Source organism: Castor canadensis, chromosome 11 (assembly GCF_047511655.1).
Source record: "Castor canadensis chromosome 11, mCasCan1.hap1v2, whole genome shotgun sequence".
Classification (NCBI taxonomy): Eukaryota; Metazoa; Chordata; class Mammalia; order Rodentia; family Castoridae; genus Castor; species Castor canadensis.
Genome location: NC_133396.1, coordinates 4,130,066 through 4,153,939, shown reverse-complemented (window position 1 = coordinate 4,153,939; position 23,874 = coordinate 4,130,066). Strand labels below are relative to the sequence as shown.

General features: G+C 54.5%; 2 protein-coding genes across 10 annotated transcripts; both read left to right on the top strand.

The window, feature by feature from the left end:
* Positions 1-1,355: 1,355 nt before the first annotated feature.
* Tmc8 (transmembrane channel like 8) lies at positions 1,356-8,086 on the top strand. 8 transcript variants are annotated; one of them, XM_074045020.1, is made up of 15 exons: positions 1,356-1,516; positions 1,699-1,847; positions 2,148-2,297; positions 2,486-2,568; positions 3,144-3,280; positions 3,588-3,735; positions 3,894-4,064; positions 4,320-4,459; positions 5,018-5,141; positions 5,480-5,577; positions 5,721-5,904; positions 6,082-6,212; positions 6,291-6,449; positions 6,888-6,966; positions 7,573-8,086. In XM_074045020.1, the coding sequence occupies exons 1-15, from the start codon at positions 1,356-1,358 to the stop codon at positions 7,819-7,821; spliced, it is 2,163 nt and encodes a 720-aa protein (XP_073901121.1). In that variant the 3' UTR covers positions 7,822-8,086. The 8 variants fall into 8 exon arrangements, with proteins under 8 accessions (XP_073901121.1, XP_073901119.1, XP_073901120.1 ...); XM_074045018.1 differs by having other exon boundaries at positions 7,467-8,086; XM_074045019.1 differs by having other exon boundaries at positions 2,483-2,568; positions 6,291-6,345.
* A 1,294-nt stretch (positions 8,087-9,380) lies between these two features.
* On the top strand, positions 9,381-23,718 carry C11H17orf99 (chromosome 11 C17orf99 homolog). Of its 2 annotated transcripts, none has more exons than XM_074045033.1 (7): positions 9,381-12,535; positions 12,758-12,907; positions 13,274-13,306; positions 19,427-19,726; positions 22,249-22,512; positions 22,666-22,750; positions 23,486-23,718. In XM_074045033.1, the coding sequence occupies exons 2-7, from the start codon at positions 12,871-12,873 to the stop codon at positions 23,490-23,492; spliced, it is 726 nt and encodes a 241-aa protein (XP_073901134.1). In that variant the 5' UTR covers positions 9,381-12,535; positions 12,758-12,870; the 3' UTR covers positions 23,493-23,718. The 2 variants fall into 2 exon arrangements, with proteins under 2 accessions (XP_073901134.1, XP_073901133.1); XM_074045032.1 differs by having other exon boundaries at positions 23,396-23,718.
* The last annotated feature ends 156 nt before the right edge of the window (positions 23,719-23,874 follow it).

Here is a 23,874-nt window from a genome sequence, read left to right as displayed (position 1 = left end):
GGGAGCTGGGAGGAACAGAAGGCCAAGGCGGCCTCCCGGCGGGGATCCTAAACGTCTAGCCTGGGAGGGGCATGCATGGAGCCGCTTCCTGGGAGCTTAAGATGGGCCAGGCTCCAAGCTCGGGTCTGGGCATAAGGGTGTGGTGGGTGGTGCCAGTGTCAGAAGCGGGAAGTTCAGAAATAACGCCACGACTTTGGAGAAGCTGCTGCCCGAGCGCTGGGAGCCAGTATATGATTGTCACGTCCTCCAGGGCGACTGCAGCTGGCAGATAATGGGGCGGGACCCCTGCGCCCAGTAGCCGCAGCCCCACCAGGCCAGGCCCCCAGGTCTGGCCCGGGACCCCGCGGGAAGTGGACGGGCAGGAGCGAGCGGAGCGCGCTGAAGCAGCCCGGACTGGGGTCAGCAGGGTCACACAGCACAGCCTGGAGCCTGCCCGACAGTGTCGCCGGCGGGAAAAGGAAGGTGCGCACGGGGTTGCGGGCCACCGGGCCGCTGACCGCGCGCCTCTCACCTGCACACTCGCGCCCCGCCAGCGCACAGGAAGCGCACGCTCCGCCTCCGCTGAGGCGCAGGAAACTGCGGGGAAGGGGGGAGCCAGTGGAGGAGAGGAGACGCGGGGGGAGCCGGGGTTCCTGTCATGTGACCCACCCCCGCTCCCTCACCGACCTGCCTTGAGTGGTGGGAGCCAGTCCCAGGAGGGAGCACCTCCGGGGGAACTTGGAGCCCTGTTCCCAGGTGAGCTGGATGCACTGTGGAAAGGTTAAGGGTAAAAGAGTTGAGGCTGAGGACTTGGACTTGGGGGCGGGCGGTATAGCCGCCACGTAGCAGCTTTGGGGTCCCTCTTTTTTCCGCTGTAGCCACACCTCCCTCCTCTGAGTCCCTTGAGGGGACCTAAGCAGACCTATGCCTGCGCTGGACCACAAGAAGGAAGACAGGGGATCCCATTATATCCAGAGCTGGGGTGCTGCAGAATGTACAGTCCTAGAACTGTCGGAATTTTAGGACAGGGGTGTCTTCCCAAAGGGCAATGGGCACATGGAGTAGAGCGGGAATTGTTTGTCCCAGCAGGGCCTGTGGCAGAACAGGCCTTGGCTTTGCCTGTGGCAGTGCCATCTCCCCATGCCCTCTAGGCCTTTCACCCTATTTGACAGATGGGAGTCTGAGGCCTTGGCCATGTGTCGCTTTGCGAAGTGGAACGGGTCTGCGTCCAGATCCCAACCATCGCAGAATTCTTTCTTTTAATTCTTGGACATGCCAGACCAAGACCTTGAGGCTCCCCACCTGGCGCCCATATCCCTTCTGGAAGCAGGGGTCGCAGCCGGCGCCCCCAACCTCAGCCGGGCCCGCCCGCGGGGATGTTTCACCAAGGGTCAGTGACTTCCGGGCAGGACCCTGGGGAGCCAGAACCCCCGCGGGCAGGTGAGGAGCTGTGGGAGCAGGAACTGGAACGGCTGCGCGCCTCCCGGGCAGCCGTGCGGACTCTGCCCTACGCCATGGTGGACAAGCGCTTTATCCGGTGGGTGCGGGTTCGGGTTCAGGTTCATAGTCTGAGCGGCGCTGTGGGGGGTGGAGGAGAGCTGAACACGCATCTGTCGGATGCAGGTGGAAACCATGAGCACTGGCCCATGGCACCATCTGCCTAGCTCCGGTGGACAGTGTGGGTGACCCAGGGGAACCCCCATCACCACCCTGTCCCAGGAAGCTGCGGGAACCCGAGGGGGTGAAGACCTCATGCTGGCAGCGGTGGCAGCGCAGGCGGCAAATGGCAGGACGGCGCCTGGCGGAGGCAGCAAGGAAACTGACCCAGGGCTTTGGGCTTTGGGAAGGAGCGCTCTATGAGATCGGGGGTAGGAGCCCTCTCCGATCCCCACTTCCCACATCCCCTGTCTGAAGTCCCAGTGGCCATCTTGGAAAGGGGGAGGACACCATCCCATCCTACCACCCCCATCGGTCCCCTCCATCCTTGCGGACCCCTCAGCCCCCAGAGTCAGGTGCAAACCTCGATGGATGACAGCGCCCTCTGGCGGTTCTCAGAGGTACTGTCGCTGCGCTGGGCTGGTCCACACTCAACATCGCACAGACCTGGGATTGTCATCCTGGGCGCCTGACACCTTCCGTGGTGGCCAGTCCTGCTCTTCTCTCCAAAGGTCTCTTTGGCACTGGGATCCAGTCCTACTTCACCTTCCTTCGCTTCCTGCTGCTGCTGAACCTGTCGACCCTGCTGCTCACCTCAAGCTTCGTGTTACTGCCCCTGGCCTGGCTCCACCCCCCTGACCCAGGCCCGGCTCTGAGCTTGAGTGAGTGCCCGGGTAGCCCTGACCCCGGGGCCCCACCCTGGGAGTGCTGGACTCTCCTTTCTGCATAGCACACTTCCTGACATCCTGTGTTTGGGTGGGGGCAGAGGAAGGTTATGGAAGGGGAAGGACAAACTTGTCACTTGTGAATTGGGGACCCCTTCCTGTTGGCCCCTTCTCTCTCCTAGCAGCCCTCCAGTGCTCAGGCAGCCACCAGCCCCAGAGTGCCACCCCGAAATTCCACAATCAATTTTGGAATGTTTTAACTGGCAGGGTAAGTGGTGTCTGTCCTGGCTATAGTCCAGAGGAGCTGGGAGGCTCCAGTCTAAGAGGACTCCTACCCCTCCAAGGACATTTTGGCATCTAGGAAAAAGTCTTACACAGGCTGGCCAGGCCAGCGATGGGGTCAGAGAGAGGCCGAGGTTGCCTTTCTCATGGGCATGGATACATGCCCAGGGTCCTTGGTCCCCAGCTGAGATAGGGGTGCAAGAGGTTTCTGGGATAAGTGCCATCTAATTCCTGGAAGCCACTGAGTGGCCACCAGTGTGGACTCGTGGGTTCAACTCCTAACTAGTTCTCAAAGCTGTGTGACTTGGGCACATTTCCTTGCCTCTCTGAACCTCTGTAAAATGGAACTGGGCAGGGTGGGGCATACCTGGAATCCCAGCACTTAGTAGACTGAAGCAGGGGGGATTCCAAGTTGAAGAGTAGCCAGGACTACATAGGGAGACCCAGTCTCAAAAATCAAAACAAAAACCAGGGGTGGGGGGGTAACTCGGACTTGAGCTCATGTATGGCAAGCACTTAGAACAGAGCCTAACACTCAGGTGTCCTCGTCACTGTCCCCAGGCCTTCACCAACACCTATCTCTTCTATGGAGCCTACAGGGCAGGGCCCGAAAACAGCTCTGCCTACAGCATCCGCCTGGCCTACCTACTCAGCCCGCTGGCCTGCTTGCTTCTGTGCTTCTGTGGGACACTGCGGCGGTGAGAACAGAGCCCATGGTCCTCTCCAGGCCACCTTCTCTGGTCACCACTCCTGTGGCAAGGAACCTCTGGTTGGATAGCACCCCCAGGCCCTGTCGACCAAGACTTTCCCAGCTCCCTAACCCAGCCCCTGTTCATCAAGGCTCACCCCGGTTCTCCAGCCCGACTGCAGTCCTCAAGAACAGGACACTGCGTCCCCCAGCCCCACTCACCCAGGCCTATAGAGGCCAGCAGGGCCTCCCATGCAAGGCCCAGAGCAGATGTAGGGTGGAAGCACCTCACAGTGGTCCCTGCCCCCTTCTTCCAGGATGGTGAAGGGGCTGCCACAGAGGCTACTCCTGGGCCAGGGCTACAGGGCGCCCCTCAGCACCAAGGTCTTCTCCTCCTGGGACTTCTGCATCCGGGTGCGCGAAGCAGCCACCATCAAGAAGCACGAGATCAGTAATGAGCTCAAGGTGTGTGCGAGGGCCAGCGTGATGGAGTGACTGAGTGTGACAGCATCATGACAATGTGTGAATGTAAGAACATGTGAGTGAGTGTGAGAGCATGTGTGAGTGCAGAGGGCCTCGGGGCAGCCTCCCTCCCCCCCTCACAGCCCCTGCCCTGACCACAGATGGAGTTGGATGAAGGCCGCCGCTTTCTTCTGGCCCAGCAGCAGTCCCCTATTCAGAGGGCCTGCCACCTGCTCACCTACCTGCGGACCAACCTTATCATTGGGATCCTGGTGGTCGGTGCCATTAGCGCCATCTTCTGGGCCACCAAGTACTCGCAGGATAACAAGGAGGTACCCGCAATGAGTTCCTTTAATCCTGGCGTGTACTGTGGGAGGAGATGGGTGGTCCTACTTTGGAGATGAGGAGACTCAGACTCAGGGAGGGCTGAAGAGTCATGACCACAAGGTCACAGCCAGGTCAGACTGGCTCTAACTACGTATGCCCCGCTGACACCCAGGCCTGCACTGGAGTTGCACCTTAGGACACTGCAGGGGATGGGAACGATGGGTCAGCTCAAGGCCTCCCTGACCCCCTGCTCCTTGCAGGAGTCTCTGTTCCTAGTGCTTCAGTACCTACCCCCTGGGGTCATCGCCCTGGTCAACTTCCTGGGTCCCCAGCTGTTCGTGGTCCTGGTCCAGCTGGAGAACTACCCTCCCAGCACCGAAGTCAACCTCACCCTGGTCTGGTGGGCAACCCCCTGGGGTCACCAGGGAGGGACTCTGCGTCCTGCTGCTGCCTGGGTCGTTGCCTGGCACCAGAGTCCCGATTAGGGAGGCTCCCACATTCGCTGCTACGCTGCATCACAGGGAAAGCGGGTGGTGCTTCCGGATGTACCAATGGTGGCAGTGAGCTAGGATGTTAGCAGAAGAAAGGAAGATCTTAGGGCTAGGGGTGCAGCTCAGTGGCAGAGCATATGCTTAGCAGACACAAGGTGTTGGGTTCAACCCCTGACACCAAATCTCACCAGCCCCGAGGATGCTGAAAGGTCTAAAGGTTCTCTCCTGCAGAGCTGGGCATCAAGCTGGGGCGAGTAGGATGGCTGGACTATGTGGTGCTACCCAGACTGACTTTTTTAACACAGGACCCTTCTCCCATGAATCATCTGTAAACTCAGAGGCTTGGGAAATACTGTCATAGATGAGGCAGACTAGAAGGTTGGGCCCTGCAGGACACAGACCTGACCTCACACAGACATCAGCCACCCCTGGGGCCTGGCCTTGCCCACTGACAGTCCCTCCCCCAGGTGCGTGGTGCTGAAGCTGGCCAGTCTGGGGATGTTCTCCTTCTCACTGGGTCAGACAGTGCTGTGCATCGGCAGAAACAAGACCAGCTGTGAGTCCTACGGCTACAATGCCTGTGACTACCAGGTGACTGGCAGCCCGGCTGGAGGCCATCTCTGCCATCCTTTCCCCTCCTCAAACCATGCAGACCCATCCCTGCCTTCTTAGTCTCCTTTGTCCCCCTCCAGATCTCACTTCTGTGAGAAGAGCAGCACACTCCCAGGGGGCATTCCTGCACCTCACTCAGTGTGGCAGCCAGCTGGGAGTTCCCTGCTCTAATAATGTCCCTGAAGTCATTCCCAAAGTCCTGTCAGACTGCAAGCAAGGCTCCTCCTATACCATAAGACCCCCTAATAGGCAGATGAGGGAAGGGAACCTAGAGGGCCAGAAGATGGTGACAGTCCCCCTCCCTCTCTGCCCCCCAGTGCTGGGAGGACGCGGTAGGTGAGGAGCTGTATAAGCTGGTCATCTTTAACTTCCTCCTTACGGTGGCCTTCGCCTTCCTGGTCAGCCTTCCTCGGAGGTGAGCATGTAGGGGCGCCACAGACAGAATGGGATGATGTAGCCATGTTTGGGGCCACAGCCAAGGATGACCGGGATCTGCCCCTGTGACATGTTCTTCTTGCCTGGTGAGACCTTGGACGCTCCTCACCCCGCCCCCCCCAGGCTGCTAGTCGAGAGGTTCACAGGCCGGTTCTGGACATGGCTAGACCGAGAGGAGTTCCTGGTGCCCAAGAATGTGCTGGACATTGTGGCAGGCCAGACAGTCACCTGGATGGGCCTCTTCTACTGCCCCCTGTTGCCGCTGTTCAACAGTGTCTCCCTCTTCCTCACCTTCTACATCAAGAAGGTAGGCCACCTGGTTGGGAAGGGAGCACGGGGCAGGTGCACCCAGCTGGGCCCCTTGAGCCAAGAATCAGACAAAGCCAGGCTACATTTGCTTCTGCCCCTCCCCCTTCCCTGAGCAGCAGACTCTGGGGCCCAAAACCCATATGACAACTCCTGTTTGGCATTGCTCGCTCCCCAGTACACCCTCCTGAGGAACTGCAGAGCGCCCCCACGGCTCTTCCGTGCCTCCAGCTCCACCTTCTTCTTCCAGTTGGTGCTGCTTCTGGGCCTGCTCCTAGCAGCAGTGCCCCTGGGCTATGTGGTCAGCAGGTGAGGGGAAGACCGAGGCTGGGAGGTCTTGAGGCAGCTCCTCACCAGTGCTAACAGTGCTGTCTACTCTATCTCTAGCATCCACTCTTCCTGGGACTGTGGCCTCTTCACCAACCACTCGGCTCCCTGGCAGGTGATCCCGGAGCTGGTTGCCCTCCAGCTCCCACTCCCTGGCCAGCGTGCCCTCCACTACCTCGGCTCCCACGCCTTCAGCTTCCCCCTCCTCATTCTGCTCAGGTGCCATTCAGGACAGCAGGGGGCCAAGGGAGAAAGAATGTCACCCCACCAGGGCGTCCTCCCTTCCCCTGGCAGTGGGTCCAAGAGCAAGACAGGCAGAGTCCAGGGAAGCAGAGGTCCAAATGCAAATGGCCTGGGGTGATCCCCTGTAGAGCAGGCACCTCTGGGCCCACCTTCCAGGATGTCAGGATTGAGTGCATGGCCATTGGGGAAGCACAGTATGTGAAAAAGAGATGTTACTGGCTTTGTCATGTTGGAGGACAGGGAAGGAGGGGCCCATGGGAAGAAGGAGAGGAGGGTCCTATCTTCAGATAAAGCAGTATGTAGAGAGAAGACCCCAGAACCCGTTTTCAAGAGACTAGGGAGGAGAGAGAGGAAGTAAGCAGGAGGTACCTGTGGTCCAAGAGGTGACTGACCTTGAATCTCATCTCCTTCCAGCCTCATCCTGACAGTGTGGGTCTCCCAGTCCCAGGCCAATGCGAGGGCCATCCATGGACTGCGGAAGCAGCTGGTGTGGGTGAGTGTCTGCTGGGCTTGAAATGTGTGTCCTGACACCTGGGACAGGCCTGAGCTGATGGGAGATTTTTTTTTTTCCTAGTGGAAGGGTGCGCATGGTTGAGGGTAAAGACCAGAGGGAAGGGAGGGACAGGTGGATTCCTCGGGTGTGGCCCCAGGCCCGGAGCCAGACCTGATAATATGTCCTTAGTCTTGGTGTAGGAGAGATCCGCCGGGAGGGGGCGCCTCCGGTCAGGGAACAACTGTTAGGGGCGTGGCCTGAGCTGGTCTGGGGGCGTGGCCTCCTCTAGAACGGCACTTGTGGGGCGAGGCCTCCGATTGCGTCGGGGCGTGGCTTCTGGCTAGGGGCGGGGTTCTTGTGGGCGGGGCTTCGGGTTAGGGGCGGGTCCTGGGGTGGGGCATCGGGCGGGCGTGGCTCCCTCGGCCTGGGGCGGGTCATCAGGCGGGGCGGGACTTCACGGGCCGCGGTCTCGAGCAGCATTGGTGACCGGGTCTTGTTAGGGGCGTGGCTTCGGACGGTGTCTTGTCCCGGACCTGGTGGGCGCGGCCTCGGGCTCCTGGCCTCGCGGCGGGTCCCTAACTCCAGGCGCTGCTCGTAACCCCGCAGCAGGTCCAGGAGAAGTGGCACCTGGTGGAGGACCTGTCGCGGCTGCTGCCGGAGCTAGGCTCCAGCGAATCTCCGGGGCCCGAGTCCCCTCGCTTCCGAGCTTCGCACCCGCGATCATTCTGCCCCGGCTCTCCGGGCCCCAGGAGCCCCCAATTCGGACTATCCGGAATGGATCCCACCAGGCTGAGCTCCTCAAATTCGGGGGTCTCCGCCTCCAGATTCCGCTTCCCCAGTGGCACCGAGCTGTAGCACCAACCCCCGCCTCCCTAGGGCTGGACCTCCTTCCACCCACTTCCCCTTCCCCAGTCTTCCTTAGAGCACGCGACTGGCCTCTGGTGACCATCGCCCCTTGCTGGCTCCTGGGCCTCTGACAGGGCTCCCCAAAGGACACACATCCTCAGGAGTAGCAGCCAGAACATGGAATTTTATCTATATTTTTATCTCATCCCTTTAGGATTTCTACTTTTCATTGACCGTTTCATAGTGTACATAATATATTAGTGTTATGTACTAATGGATGCAATTTATGAATATGTTTTTGGGAGTACTCACAAATTGCTTACTGCAGTGGTTGACCTCTAAGGGAAGGGAAGAACTGGCCAAAGAACAGTGTACCACTCATTTAGCCCTTGGTGTGTGGACAGTGAGTCTACCAAGCCACAGGCCACGGTCAGCAAGGAGCAGAGCTGGTTTCGAACCCAAGTGTGTGGGCTCCAAAGCCACACTGCACAGGCTCCGGACTCAGAGGCCATTCCTGGCCCTGACCACAAGGGCTTACTGAAGTCTGAGTGAATGAGAGGGTGCTGGTCACCCTATCTTTTGTGGGCTATATCTCAGCAAGCCCACAGAGGTGACTCAGGAAACCAGAACAGAGTCCACGGCCACTCCTTCTGCAGAACTTTATTCTCTCCGTATGTTCATTGACCCACCTAGAGCATCTGTGGGGCGAAGGTGCTCTGCCAAGGTCTTGGTGGCACATACGGGCCTGTGCTGTTAGAAACACAGTAGAATGTGGGCTGCAAGAGGTGGCCCGGGAGGTGGTGTGACCAGCAAGGTCAAAAAGGCAGGGCTGGGGTCCCACCCAGGGCTATGTCTGAGATTCCTGAACCTGTTCAAGATTCCTTCTTCAGCCAGCACCAGCGGCTCATACCTGTAATCCTAGCTACTTGGGAGGCTGGAATCACAAGGATCATGTGTTCAAGGCCAGCCTGGGAAAACAGTTTGAGAGATCTCCATCTCAGGATAACCAGAGAAAAATGGACTGGAGGTGTGCCTCAAGCAATAGCGCACCTAGATAAAAGTTCAAACCCCAGTCCTGCCAAGAAGATTCCTTCTTAAGCCACCTGCCTCCCCACCCCATGCTGCAGTGACTTTGAACCCATGGCTCTCAGCCTTAGAGAACACATGTGAAGCTGTCAGAAGCTGGCCCCATTCCATCTACTCTGATGTGATTGATATGAGTGCAGCCAGCAGCCCAGGCCTGGTGACATTTTAAAGGGCCCAGGTGACCACAGGCAGCTGGTGTGAAGACCTGTGAGGAGGGTCAGTCAGAAGGAATCCCAGAACTTGCTTGAAAGCCTCTAGCTCCACCAGGGGACCAGCTCCTGGCTGTATTCCTGCTTGACCTGACACCTTTGGGGCTGGAGGCTTCTCAGGTGACCATTAAAGACTTGGCCAGTTCAGTCCCTCCTGTGACTGACCTTCTCGCTCACCCCGCATCATGCAACCCATCACCCTTCAGCAAACAGAGATCAAGTACTGCTAAATCTAGGTCCTGTTCTGGGGGGTTGCAGGGAGGCCATGAGAGAAACAGGCAAGCTCTGTGCTCAGGCTGGGGAGGATGACAAGCCTGGCCCTAGACCAGAAGCACCCACATCAGTTGGAGATGCACATTCTCAGGCCCATCCCTGACCTCCTAAATCAGAAACTCTAAGGTTGCACACCCAGCAGCAGTGCTTTTTGAGCTGGGCGTGGTGGTGCACACGTGCAACCCCATCTTCTTTGAACCCACAGGAAGATTGTGAGTTCAAAGCCAGCTTGGGCTACATACAAGACCCTGTCTCAAAAAAAAAAAAAAAAACACCACAAAGTGTTTTTTGTGGTGCTGGGGATTGAGCCAGCACCCTCCATGTACTAGGCAAGTGCTCTACCACTGAGCTGCATCCCCATCAGTAATGGGTGTTTTGTTTTTTATGGGCTTTTTTGTTTTAATTTGAGACTATGTAGCCCAAAATGTCTGGCCTCTACCTGCAGAGTGTTGAGGTGAATCAATAGTGTTTTAATGAGCTGATGCTGATCACCCGGTGGCTGATGCTGATGGTCACTAATGTGGGGACCCTCACACAGAAACATAAGACCCTCTCCGTAGCACCTTCACATCCCTTCAGCAAACACCTAACTGACGGTGGCCATGTACCCACCAGGCACCCTGGAGGAGCTATGATGACAAAGACAAGCTTAGGGCTTAGGAAATCATCAACCTCTTTGGCCTCCACTTGTTCATCCAAGACGTGCTGAGGAGGCCACACTCTCGAGTGGCTGAGTGGATTAAGCAAGCAATTATTTGTAATGTCCTGGTGGATGGCTGGCTGGCAGCCTAGAAGTGCTCTCAAGGCTCCCGTTGCAATGAGGTCATTGGCCCAAAAGAGCCAAATGGGAGAGATAGAAAGGAACCCAAGACCTGTGATGGGGAGCTCAACCCAAGGGGCCTCCCAGGGGATAGCTCACATAGAGAAGGAGGACTCAGGGAGGAGGTAATAAGTGGGACCTTGGAGAAAGAGAGGTTGTAGACCGGAGATGAGGCAGGGGGACACCCAAGCAAGTTATGGAGGTGACACCATGCAGCACAAGCTGTGGAAGCTGGAAGCCTGAGGCCTCTAGCGTGGGATGTGTGCAGATGGAGCCAGCACACATACAGTAATAGTTTGAATAGCTGTAATGACAAGGGGGGTAGTGAAATGATGGACCCACGCTGCCCAGATGTCACACTGGGGCAAGGAGAGACCTTTGGGGTTATTTCCTGAACCAAGTAAATATCTCAGAAGTGTGGAATCCATTGCAGTTGACAGCAGGCCCCTCAGCCTAAGGGTACCTGTACTCTCCCATGCCCAAGCTTAAGAGGCCTCTCCCCAGCTCTGCTGGCCAAGGCAGCCCAGGGCCGTGTCCCTGATGCTGGGGCCCTTCCAGGATTAGGGCGTCTGGGAAATAAGGAGGCCATGGTAAAGCTTTCTGCTATAGAGGAGATAGGCTGTCATAAGCAAAGTTCACAAAACATCCGTGTATAGTGGGGGCTGGAGAGCTATAGGGTCTCAGAAGGTGTCAAGGGTCTGCCTGACCAGCCCTTTCCTCCCTCTGTGGGGAAAGAGGGCAGGGCAACCAGAGGACCAGCCTCCACCCCAGGACAAGACACCCAATCAGATGGTATGCAGGTGATCCCCAGAAAGGGAGACCTGGGGTGGGGTGGGAGAGGTGACAGGGCCCACTGAGACCTGGGAGGAAGTCCAGGTCCTCTGACTCTGGCTCCCAAATACTCGAAGAGAAGGGACCTCAGAGAAGCTCAGGTCAGGTCCCTGGATACATGAGGGAAAACCCGAGTTTCTGGGCCTTCAGACACCAGGCTGCCCACTGCCTGGGACCTCACTGTAGGTCAGTCGCCACTCAGCCCCTCTCCCTTGTGTGTCCTTCAGTCCTCATTCTCTTTCCTGACCCGATCCCAACAGAAGCAAGAACAGACTTTTGAAGGGAATTTTGCTGGGAAATAAGAGATGTTCTTTCCCCTCATGGGAGAAATTATACGCAGACAGGTGGTGATGAGCAGGGTGTGGGAGCCTTCCCCAAGGGACACGTCAGGACCAGAACCATGAGTGACAAGTGACAGAGCTAACTCAAGGTGGCTGGGGAGAAAGGGCACCACCAACATCGTTGGTCTCCGGGTGACCTAACACCTGCGCTGTCCCTCCCATCGTCCTGCCTGCTGCTCCCTGGTTGGCAGGGCTGCCCTCAGACAGCTTCCTGGTACAACCAGACTTCAGAGGGCTCCATGGATTCCTGAGAATTGCAAGAGGGGACAGAGCTGTCATTAGCCTTCCCTGGTCAGGTGCCCATTCCCAGACAGGCCAGCCAAGCCAGAGACAGGATGTATGGTTATCAGTCAGGCTCTGCAAGAAGACAACCACTCCACTGGAGACATGGTCACCTGGCCATGAAGAAGCAGCCAAATTAAGCATTTTCTACACAAAGTCACTGACTCTGCAAAGCCGCCAACTATCCTGGCAGCCCTGGACCTGGGCTTGGGTGAGGAACCCGGCTGCCCAGGCGGCAGATGCCCATGGCCCACTGGTGAGGGATGCAGGGGAGCGGGGCACATTGTGGTACCCATCTCACCTGCTCCCCCAGCTCTCTGTGTCCCTATGAGTCTGCCCCGGTGTGGCCATAGGGCTGGAAGGCTCTGCTCACCCCACCTGTCTCTCTAGGTAGCTCTGCCGCAGGCTACTGACCAGGCCACACCACAGTTGGTGATGTGGCTTGGTCTCCTTTTTGTCCAGGTTAATGTAGTGTGCAGATCACTGAGAGATAACCACCCATAAGCCCTCAGTTTGCCATCCATGGGCATGAGGAAGGGCCCAGCCTCTCTGGCCTCCTTAAGAGCAGGACTTGAGCATACCACATCACACTCCTGAGGTGGTCAGTGGTCTCTTTCAGCCTGACGTTTAGCTTGGGGGCCAGGTACAATCAGCCACCTAGCAGATGCCTGGTTTGTGGTCACCCTGATGTGGGCAGAAGTCACCTCTCCTCCCTGCTTCTCTGGTGCAGCCGCAGGTGCTCCGGAGCTGCCTTATAATGGCCCTGTGATCATCTGAGAGTCACCCAATTCGATAATCCAGGAGAACCATCTGTCTCTAACTCAGTACACACACCTCAGGCGTGCCCCTGCTGGGTAATACAACGTTCACAGAGTCCAGAGGTAAGGGTATGGGTGTCCCCTGCCTACCACAAATGCCAGGGGCCTAAACTCAGCACTGATGGCTGAGTTCAAGCCCTGGTTTGGGTCCAAGGCCCAGACTCTGTCAGCTTCTCTGGGGGGTGAGGACAGAGTTTGCTGCTGTGGCCCGTGGTGTTCTCTGGGCCCAACCCTGCAGTGGGGGCCCTGGGTAGCTGCAGCCTCTAGGTTATCTCTTCCTTGCAGGCAGCCACCCAAGGAGCATCCTAGGGGCCCCAGGGCGGAGGGGACCTAGGCCTAGGAAGCGTTCTCAAGCCTGAGCACTCTCTGGGCCCCACACTGGCCCCACCAACGGAGCCATGAGGCTGCTTTCCCTGTTCTGCTTGGCCATGCTGGGTGAGCCACTGGACACATCGTAGGAAGGGCTATTACCAGGGCCTCAAGGAGGTGGGCACAGGACAGGAGGCCCGAAGGCAGGGGTGCCATGGAAGCCAGGGTTGGGGAGGGAGGGTGCTGACTCAAGACTCAGTCCCTTACTGGCTACATACGTGGTCTTGTTACTGGGCCATTACTCTGGGTCCACTATTTATTTACTCATCTGAAAAATGGGCTGATGATCCCAAACTTCACGAACAGAGCTGCAGCCTGGGGCCTCACAATCAGGAATCAGCTGGCTCTTCCCTCCACCTCAGAAGGTGGCTGGCTAAGCTATCTCTGTCCTCTCCTGCACCAGGCTCTTCTTACCCCTCACTTCTCTTACAGCTCCCAGCAGTTTCCCTAAGAAGCAGGCAGAAGGTGAGTAGCCCCTGCACACTGGAAGGAGAAGTGCTCCTAGCTGGGGACCTTGGACCCAAGCCTCCCACCTGTGGCAGGTGCCTTGGTTAGGAAGAGGCTGCTGATGGTGAGGATGGGGTGCTGGTGGACCCAGCTGGATGATTCTGTAACCCTGCCTTCACCTTTGCAGGGTTCTGGGGGGAGTGGAGAAAATAAAGCAGGCTGAGCAAGTCTTTGTGGGGACTTCCAGGGGACATGGGTCAGGAGAAGGACTCTGCTTCGACTTGGGCTGTGTGAAGTGTGGAGGGGGGTTCCTGAACAGGGCATCCCAATTGCCAGGCTCTGATCTGGAACAGAATCCACCCCCTCCCCCCGGAGCCCCACAGCTCTGCCAGGTAGGTGTGACCCAGACTGGGCTAGAGAATTCTGGTGGCACCTTGGCCCAGGACAGGAGACTCTTAGGTCCACAGAAAGGCAGTAAGAGAAGCTAAGGATCCCCAGGGGACAGCACAGGAGGCTGCCTTGCTCTGTGGAGGTGGTCAGATAGCATTTAGTTTCTTCTAAGAATTAGCCAGGGCAGTACAGAGCCTGGGAGGAGTGTGTTGTCACTCCCTCCCCCCATCTACTACCACTTTGTCTTTGCTGACTCCATCTTTCTGCCTCATCTTTCTCCCTCCTCCCCACCTCCCCACCCCCAGCTCCTGTGTCCTTCAGGGTGAAAGCAGTCAGTCACCTTCCTGTCTTATCTCTTACCTGTGTCACAGGGTCTTCTGTTCTACTTCAGGGAGGGTCCTGAGTAGTGTTGATGCAGGTCTCACTTGAATGAGACACAGGCTGAACTATCACTTCCTCATTTGTTATAAAAAGAAACACATTTTTGTGTCACTGCTAAAAAAAAGCAGTTCTCAGGAAAGTACCTGGGGCAGGGGTGGTCCTGCCCTCCTCAGTCATCTCAGATCAGATGACTTGTGCTCAGATTTCTGCTGACCAAGTCCTGTTTAACTAAACCTCACAGATGGAGGGGCTGATCAATCATTTATTCATTCAACAAATACTTGCTATGCATGTGTTTGGTTGCAGATATTATTCCTGGCAGTGAGAATAAGGCAAGGTGTGGAAGCAAAACCTTCATGATCTTACATTCAAGTAGGGCTGGGGACAGAGACTAATGAAAACCAGCACATCCTACAGCCTGTTAGAACTCTAGGAGCTTTGCTGGTGGCTCACACCTATAATCTTAGCTACTCAGGTGACAGAGATCAGGAGGATCGTGGTTTGAAGCCAGCCTGGGCAAAGTTTGTGAGACCCTATCTCAAAAAAAAAAAAAATCCAATACAAAAAAGGGCTGGTGAAGTGGCTCAAGGTGAAGGTCCTGAGTTCAAACCCCAGTATTGGAAAAAAAAAATATTCAGGAGCTTCTAGAGAGAAGTGCTTCTGAGAGAGAGAGAGAGAGAGAGAGAGAGAGAGAGAGAGAGGGAGGGAGGGAGAGAGAGAGAAGCAGACAGGATAGGAGGTGAAGGGCAGCTACTGTGTAAACAATTGGGATTCGTGGGTAAATGAAGCCCAGCTGGCTTTAGGGACTGTCAGGCAGCCAAAACAACTGCACGTGGAGTAGCTGGGCACAGGTGAAGGAACAGATACTGGAGAAATGATCTCTGTGCATTTTTGGTTTGGTTTTTGCTTTTGGTTTTCTGAGACAGAGTCTTGCTATATAGCTTAGGTTGACCTGAAACTCTCGATTCACTTGCCTCTGCCTTCTGAGCGCTGGGATTACAGGCGAGCACCACCACGCCCGGCTTCTCTATGTATTTTGAAATCCCCAAGAACTGTGGCAAGTACAATATTGAGCGTGGTTAGAACTGGGGCAAGACTCTTAAGGAGCAAAGAGTGCTTGGAGATGACTTTAATGAAGGGATGGGCAGAAGAGTATGTGAGAAGACACAGGGGACAGGCAGGAGAATGGTCCAGAAATATGAAGAAGATGGTGATCCTTGTCCCAGCCCAGTGCCAAGATGGTGACCCAAGACAACTGGAGAGGGCTCTGCCTTGTATTAGATGTGGGAAACTCAAAGATGTCTGAGGTCAAGGAATAGTGGTTAGGAAGCCTTTGTTCCACGGGGCTCAGGGGGAGGCATTTAGGACTGGGGAGCCTGGGGGCGTGGGACCTACAAGGGAATTACAAGGGTGGGACAGGGAGGACGAGGGTGATTTAGAAGCCTGGGGGTCCTCATGGGAGCATCCTGGCAATGTCTTCATTCCCAGGGAGGAACAGGTGGTTAAAGGACAGATTGACACTATAGTTTTGACCCCTGGAGACAGCAAAGGCCCCCTGGTGGACGGGCCTGCATTTACCCCTGAGGCCAGCTGGGTATTTCTGGATGAGGGCTTAGGATTTCAGAGGAGTGATTCAGGACGGCATGTGTGAGTCTCCTGTGGCCAGGCGGCTTGACACAGCAGAAACCTAGGAGCCATGGTGGGCAAGGCTGGCTCCTTCTGAGAGAGAGGCTGCTCCTGCTCCCCCCCAGCCCCTGCTGGCCATCCCTCCTGTCACGTGGCAGGTCCCTTCTTGTTAGGCTCTACCCAAATCCAGCATAGATACTTACTGGAGTTAAGTAAATGGTTTGACTCGAGAACATCTGTAAAAACTCTATTTCCAAATAACGTACAGGGGTAAGGACTCGAATATAACCTTTTGGAGGACACAATTCACCTCTGGTCTATGGAATCACAGACTCTGGGGTTAGTGTCAAATTTCTAAGCTTCCACTTCTCCCAAGACAAGTCTGCAGGGAGGCCAGGGCCATCCCAAGGGAGCTGGGCACTGGTGGCTCACCCCTGTAATCCCAGCTACTCAGGAGGCAGCAATCAGGAGGATCAAGGTTCGAAGCCAGCCTGGGCAAATAGTTCACAAGACCCTATCTCAAAAAACCCATCACAAAAAAAAGGGCTGGTGAAGTGACTCGACGTGTAGGCCCCAAGTTCAAACCCAAGAACTGCCAAACAAAGTTGCATGATGGGCTTTAGTGTCACTGTCTATGACTGGGGTAGGTCAGACCCTAGGCAGCTTCTTGCTCTCTGTTTCTTCTCTCTCTCTCTCTCTCTCTCTCTCTCTCTCCTTTTCTTTGTGGGTGTGGATGTAGATCTTAGGAACCAACCCAGGTCTCACAGACATTAGGCAAACACTACCACTGAGCTAATATCCCCAGTCCCAATTTCCTCTTTTTTTTTTGTCTTTTCCTTTGGGTGCTGAGGTTAAAACTCAGCGCCTTGCACATTCTGTCACCCAGCCCCCAACTTCCTTCTTTCTTTTCTTTTTTTTTTTTTGGCTGTACTGGCATTTTAATTCAGAGTCTCACACTTGCTGGGCAGGTACTCCCACTTAGGCCATTCCACCAACCCTTTATTTCTTTGGTGCGTGTGTTGAGTATTTTCAAGATACGGTCTCATGAACTATTTGCCTGGGCTGGCTTTTGAACTGCAATCCTCCTGATCTCTGCCTCCTGAGGAGCTGGGATTACAGGCGTGAGCCACTGGCACCCGGCTTCTTTGTTTTTAACAGCATGAGGCTCCTCCTGAAAGAAGGCTCACCCCCTCAGCCCAGCCTGGGGTTGGCTTATTGGCTTATCTTCTGGTCCTTAGGGTGGCCTTAATGTCACTTTATCAAATGTCAAGTGCGGCATCCCATTACTCAAATGTTCTTATATAGTAGGTGAATGTTAACTTAAATGAGACTTAATTGATAGGCTAGATCTATGAACCAAATGATCAAAAAAACGCCAAGGCATGCACACAACACACACACTAGAATAAAGAGTGAATGCCCGGCTACCAACTGTACTTTGTGCCTGACTCCAGTCTGCAGACTCATGCAAATCAAGCTTCTGTTCGTGACTGCTGAAATGGAAAGTGGGGGCAGGTTTTTCTTTCCACTTTCATAAGTCGTGATCATCTTCCTTCATGAAGGGAGCAAACAAAGCTTCACCACACATCGCCCTGGACCGCCCCCCCTTCCAACATGAGGCAGCTTCTGGCCCCTGAGCACCCTTGGATCCTGAGGAGGAGGCCTTGTGGTCTCAAGGGTCAATCTGACAAAATTATAGGTAGAGGTCTGCAAAACAGTGCCCCAGAGTTGCCCCAACTCTAGGTGCAGCTCTGCTTTCTCAACCAAAGATTGTGCATGAAAGCCTGTTTGAAAAGAAGCAAGGATCCCTTCCAAAAACCAGTGGGGGTGCTGGTGAAACTTTGAAAGAGACACAGAGGAGACAGGATTTGCTGGTGTCTGAACAGGCCTGGGCAGGAGAGAGGAGTCCTGAATCCAGGCTGCAGCCTGCGTCATCTGGGTTGATGCTTTTGGCATCTGTTTCTGACCACTGTCTGTCTCAGGGCTGTCCAGTGCATTGTATGTGTTTGGTGACATCCCTGGCCTCTCTACCCACCTGATGCCAGTAACAGCCCCATTGGTGACAACCCAAAATGCCTGCAGACACAAAGGTCCCCTGAAGGCTCAGTGTCCCTGGCTGAAAGCTGGTTCTGGAAGGAAATTTGCATAGCAGTCAGAAGCCTCAGGGCAGCAATGTGCTTTTCTGATTCCAGAGTGGTTCCCAAGCAGCCCAGCAGAGCAAGTGCTCTGTCTGTGTAGTCTATGACATTTAGTTTTCAGATTTCAATTTCATAGGCCCTTCTCTCTACCCCACCCCCACCTGAGCACTGCTATCCCTTTTTCTCCTTGTTTTTTTTTTTTTTTTTTTTTTGCAGGACTGCATCAGCAGGTCCCTTTCCACCTTGTACCCTTCTTGTCCCCATGGAAGTGAGGATATCCTCCCCTCAGGTGTCCTCCAGGAACACCTGGGCTGCATCACTCAGGTGTACACCTCCATCACTTAGGAACCAGAGCATAGGAATACAACGTGAGAGCAACTGCCTTTTAATTTTGAGTCATCCATTCAGCCAACAACTTCTGGTCTGTGACCACAGGCCAGAGACAGCGACATGGAGCACAACACGATGCTTGTGCCCTTGCAGTTTACAGTTAGGGCAGCTATGAGTCTAGAAGTTGGATCCAGAGTCTGCCCTCTTCACCTGTGCCCTCGCCTCGCCCTGCCTGTGTGCCCACCTGCTCATATCCAAATCTCAGCACAGCCGGGCACGGTGGTTCATACCAGTAATTCCAGCACTCAAGTGGAGGCACAAGGATCACTAGTCTGAGCCCAGTCTGAAAAGAAAAGAAAAAAGAAATGTACGTAATAAGATTAGCACAAAAGTGATAACTCAGTAGCCCTTAGTACATTCACTGTGTTACACAACCACCATGACTATCTAGTTGCAAAGAACTTCATCACCCCAAAAGAAAACCCGTATCTGTTAAGCAGCTACTCCCTGTACCTCGTACCCAAGGCCCTACTAGCCACCAGCCTGCTTTCTGCCTCTAAATTTTCCTATTCTGGACATTTCACAAAACGGTTGCCCTTTGTGTCTGACTGTTTTTTGTGGGTTTTTTTCTTTTTTCTTTTTTTTTTTTTTTTTTTGGTGGTATTGGGGTTTGAACTCTGGACCTCATGCTTGCTATAGGCAGGCAGTCTACCACTTGAGCCACTCTGCCAGCCCTTTTTTGTATTGAGTATTTTTGTGGTACTGGGGTTTGAACTTAGTATACCTTGAGCCACTCCACTAGTCCTTTTTTGTGATGGGTTTTTTCCAGATAGGATCTTGCAAACTTGCCCAGGCTGGCTTCAAACCTCGATCCTCCTGATCTTTATTTCCTGAGTAGCTAGGATTACAGGTTTGAGCCACCAGGGCCCAGCTATGTGTGTGTGTGTGTGTGTGTGTGTGTGTGTGTGTGTGTGTGCGCCTTGCTCCATGGAACTATTGCCCTAACCACGTTACCTTTTACTTAAAAATATTCCTTTGTATGGTCAAACACACTGCATTTCTCATTGAGCTGTTCCAGGTGTCTGGTCACTCTGGTGGCCGTGCACAGTGTGTCACAGGCATGTGTGAGTCCCCTCAGTCTGTTATGTCTAGGAGTGCAATTGCTGACTCATCTGCTAATGCTTTAACTTCTCGAGGAATTGTCACATCAGCGTTTTCCTAAGCACTTGGTAAGTCTTGGTCTTTCTTCCTCCTCGGACCATCCACCTCCTAGAGGCCACTCCAGAGATCTCCATTGCTTACCAAGTCCTAAAGGTGTACCCCCGAGGCCGCCAAGTACGCATCACATGCAACGCATCCCAGGCACCGCCGCCTGTCACCTATTCTCTCTTGGCCAGTCGGGACATGCAGGTGGACAAGAAGGTGATGGACACCCACAAGCCAGCCTCCTTCAACATCAACATCACGCTAAAGTCCAGCCCAGACCTGCTCACCTACTTCTGTCAGGCGGCCTCCTCCTTGGGTGTCCACGGGCCCAGCGCCAGGCTGCAGATGTATTGGGAGCTGTGGGCCAGTGAGTGCTGGGGACCACTCCACGGGTGGGAGTGGTGGGCACTGGGGAAGGGTAGAGAGGTCCAGGGCAGGAGAGTGGACGGAGGAGGACAGGCTGTCGGCATCAGGGCTCTGCACCATCCCATGGGGCTGGCAGGGCAACCCCATTAGGCTGGGGGCTGAGGGCACAGTGTGCGAGAGGAGCAGAAGTGACCCACACCTGACCTAGGTCTGTAAGTTATCTCAGTTCATCTTCACGGCAGCTTCTTCTGGGACTTTGAGGAGATTGTCCCAGGCCACTAGCAAGTGGCCAAGGCTGGTTTCAAACCTTGCTCTGTCCACCCCAAACCCTGCCTCCTTCCCATCTCCATCTCATTCCATCACAGGGGTGTCCTTCTTGGGAGCCCTGGGCCAGGGAACCAGGAAGTGTTGGGGCCTCTGGTGGGATGAGGACCTCCATCCATTCTTTGTCTCACAGAACACCAGGGGAGGCAGCCTGGGGAAAGGTATCTGTGGTGGCAGCCCACCAGGTGGAGGGTTTGTCTCCCCTGGCACCCTGGCTGTGGGTCAGCCTCCAGGCCTCAGTTCCTTTACCTGCAAAACAAGACAATAACAAGAACATCCAGGGCACGGAGGATTAAGTGAAGAGACAAGGATGGGACCAGGCATGGGACTGTTACCAATTAATAAGGATATTTAGAGCATCAGGCTGAAGATTCTGGATTCTAGAATCTTCTAAGTGACTTTCTTTTTTTGTGGTGGTGGTACTGGGGTTTGTACTCAGGGATTCACGCTTGCTAGCTAGGTGTTCTGTCACTTGAGTAAGTGATAGTTCTTGCCCTGAGGAACTTGCCTTTCAATAAAAGAGGTAAGGTGGGTGTGGTGGCCATTTCTGTCCTTCCAGTTACTCAGAGGCTGAGGGAGCAATGAGTTCAAGGCCAGGCTGGGCTACATAGCATGACCCTATATCAAAATAAAATAAAGAGGGGAAAAAAGGACTAGGGCTAGAGGTGTGGCCCAGTGAGAGAGGGTTTGCCTAGCATGACCTGGATTTTATCCCCTGCACTGAAAAAAAAAAAGTTTATGATTTTGTCCTTTACCACAGATCTCTCTACCCCCTCTGCCAAGGGTCAAACAGGACATTGGCCTTATGTTTTAATTCTACAATCAGGCAACACTTCATCCTTCTTTTTTTTGGTGGTGCTGGGGTTTGAACTCAGGCCCTCATGCTTGCAAGGCAGGCACTCTATCACTTGAGCCATTCTGCCAGCCCAACACTTTGTTACGTATACTAGAGTAAGTGTTCGCTTGGCAGAGCAGGAGAGGCTAGGTTTTCTGGCTTTATTCTCTTTTTGGGGGGGTGCTGGGGATGGAAGCCAGGGCCTTAGGCCTGCCAAGCCCGTGAGCTGCTATGGAGCCCTTCTCCTAGCCTTGAAAGCTTGGTTTTAGAGACAGAGAAAGACCGAGGAAAGCAAGAATGGAAAAGAAAGAGTGGAATGGTCATTTCAAAGTTGCTTTTCTTGGGCCAGGGGCGAGGCTCAAGTGGTAGAGCACCTGCTTAGAAAGCTAGAGGCTCTGAGTTCAAACCCCAGCACCACCAAAAAAAAACCAAGTTTCTTTTCTTGGAAGGCGGAACAATAGAAAATTAACTGATAGGGGCCGGGACGTGGCTCAGTGATAGAGCACTTACCTAGTGTGCACAAGGATGGGGTCGCATCTTCAGGATCTAAAAAGAAAAGCATAAAAACAAAAAACTGGTTAACATCAGATTACTTTAGGTTGAGAAAGCTTATTATCATGCTTGGTGAAACTGATATGTTTGGGAAATTTGACGGTTCTCTCTGTCTAATCCTGATTTATTAGAACATTCAGATCATTTAGTTTTACTTTGGTGACTTCGGTGGGAGTGACTCCATTTTTATTTTTAGCCTGGTCTGCACAGGAGCTCAGTCCAAAACAATGGACTTAGCCTGGTGGAGTGGTTCAAGTGGTAGAGCTCCTGCCTAGCAAGTGCAAGGCTCTGAGTCCAAACCACAGTACTGCCACAAAACCCAAAAACAAAACAATGACCTCTTATAATTTTTACTTAACTCCAAGCGTATAATGAGGGCTGCCAAATAAATTTTACATAGGACTTATTGATACTAAAAAGTATTCAGCTTATCTGAAATTCAAATTTAACTTTGTTGTTATTTGCTGTCTGGCAACCTGAAATCCACTACACAAGATAAAACCAGACCAAAGGTGTGGCTTAAGAGGTAGAGCACCCGCCTGGCAAGGCTGAAGCCCTGAGTTCAAACTCCAGTAGTGCCAAAATAACCAAAACCAAACCAAACCAAACCAAAAAAACTTGCAACTGTGTGCAAGCAGGCTAGAAGCCCAGGCACACAGGGAGAGGGCACTCCAGAGGGCTGCCTGGGGGAGGTGGCAGTCACAACAAGCCTCTGGGGTCCTCCAGCAGTTTGCAAGAAGAACTTATGGGGGCTGGTGCAATGCCTCCCAGCCACAGCTCTGTCACGCCTTCCCTCCCTCCCGTCTTGCCAGAGCCAGTGTCCCAGGTGCAGGTTGATTTCACCCTGCAGGACAGAGAGTCAGGCCCCAGGGCGGAGATGTCCTGCCAGGCATCCTCGGGCAGCCCACCCATCAGCTATCTCCTGGTGGGAAAGAACGGGCGCGTCTACATGCAGCAGAGGCCGCACCATGGGCAGCCTGCCAACTTCCAGCTGTCCGGGATGTGGGGCTGGTTCCAGTGCCAGGCTGAGAACAGTGTCAGTGTCCAGAGCAGTGCCTTCAAGTTGGTGCCCCCAGGTGAGGCTGCCCTTCTGTGCTGGGAGGGGCCGTGCCAGAGTGTCCAGTAGGGAGGTGGGTGGGGGACAGAGCAACTTGACTCAGCCACTGACCAGAGCGGGAAGGGCTCCAGGAGGCAGCCAGCCCAACCCAGCCTCCTCGCCACCCTCACAGTGCAGCTGCCCCTGGTACCCACCAGCGTGCTGGCCGGCAGCCTCTTCACCATTGCAGCCATCACCTGCTGGATGGTCCGGACCAGGTAGGCCATGGTGCTCGATGGGTGGGGGAGGAAGAGCCACTAACCACTTCTGTGGACTGACTAGAGCCCTGCTGGGAGCAGTGGGTGGCAGGTTTGCAGGGTAGGGCCATTGCAATGGTGCCAAGGATCTACCAAGGCTTACCAGGTCCCTGCACATCTACCCCCTGACCAGTGCCCCCAGCCACCTGTGATGGTCAGTTGGCCTCTGGTCTGGCTGTGTTCCTTGCGATGAAGCCCAAGTAGGCCAGAAACTTCTGTCCTCCATGGAGTCCCACTGGTCACCCTTTCCCATGGAGTGCCAGGAGGCAGGGGTGTGGCTTACCGAGGTCATTTTTCCAAAGCCATCACTTTATTGGTGTTTAAAGTGGCCTTGGATGGTAGTCACTCCTGCCTCCTTGAGTCTTTCATCTCGGCACTTGTCACACCTTGGGGTCCCCTCCTCCCAAGTCTGTCCTGTCCAGAGGCCAAACTCATGGGTGAGCATGTCATCTCTCTGAGACTCATTGCGCTTTTCCATAAAATGGGATGCAGAAACCTGGCTCCCACTGACCATGTGACCAGGGGCTAGTGCTTGGCCTCTCAGTGATTCAGTGTCCCCCTTCATTTACTGGGGTGAGTAAGCATCACGTCTCTCCTCCTGCCCAGGGCACTGATGCTCTAGGCACAATAAAACTCGCAGAGGTCCCGGCAGGGGTGAGCCTGCTGACCTGGTGCATCACCTCCTTTGCAACCAAGGCTGTGACCAGAAGACACAGGCTTGCAGAGTCCTCTGGGAGTGCTTCAAGACTTGCCTTCCAGCCCTGTGGAAGGCCCCACCACTGGAATGAAGAAGAGCCTCTGGAGGGAGGAGATGGGGAGACATACGTCTGAGGACTCAAAGTGGCAGAAATTGTACTGCAGGTGGGGCTTGTACTGAATGAGCTTTTAGCTGCTCTTGCCACAAAAACAAAACAATAGGTGTCTGACAAGATGGATGCGGTCATTTGTTTCACTATAGCAGCCTTTTAAGTATCTCTGTGTTCCTTTAACACCGTGTTGTATACCTTAAATATACACAATAAAATTTATTGAAAAGAAAAAAATCCGAAGCACTGAAAAAAAGAAAGAAAGCCAGGTGTAGTGGT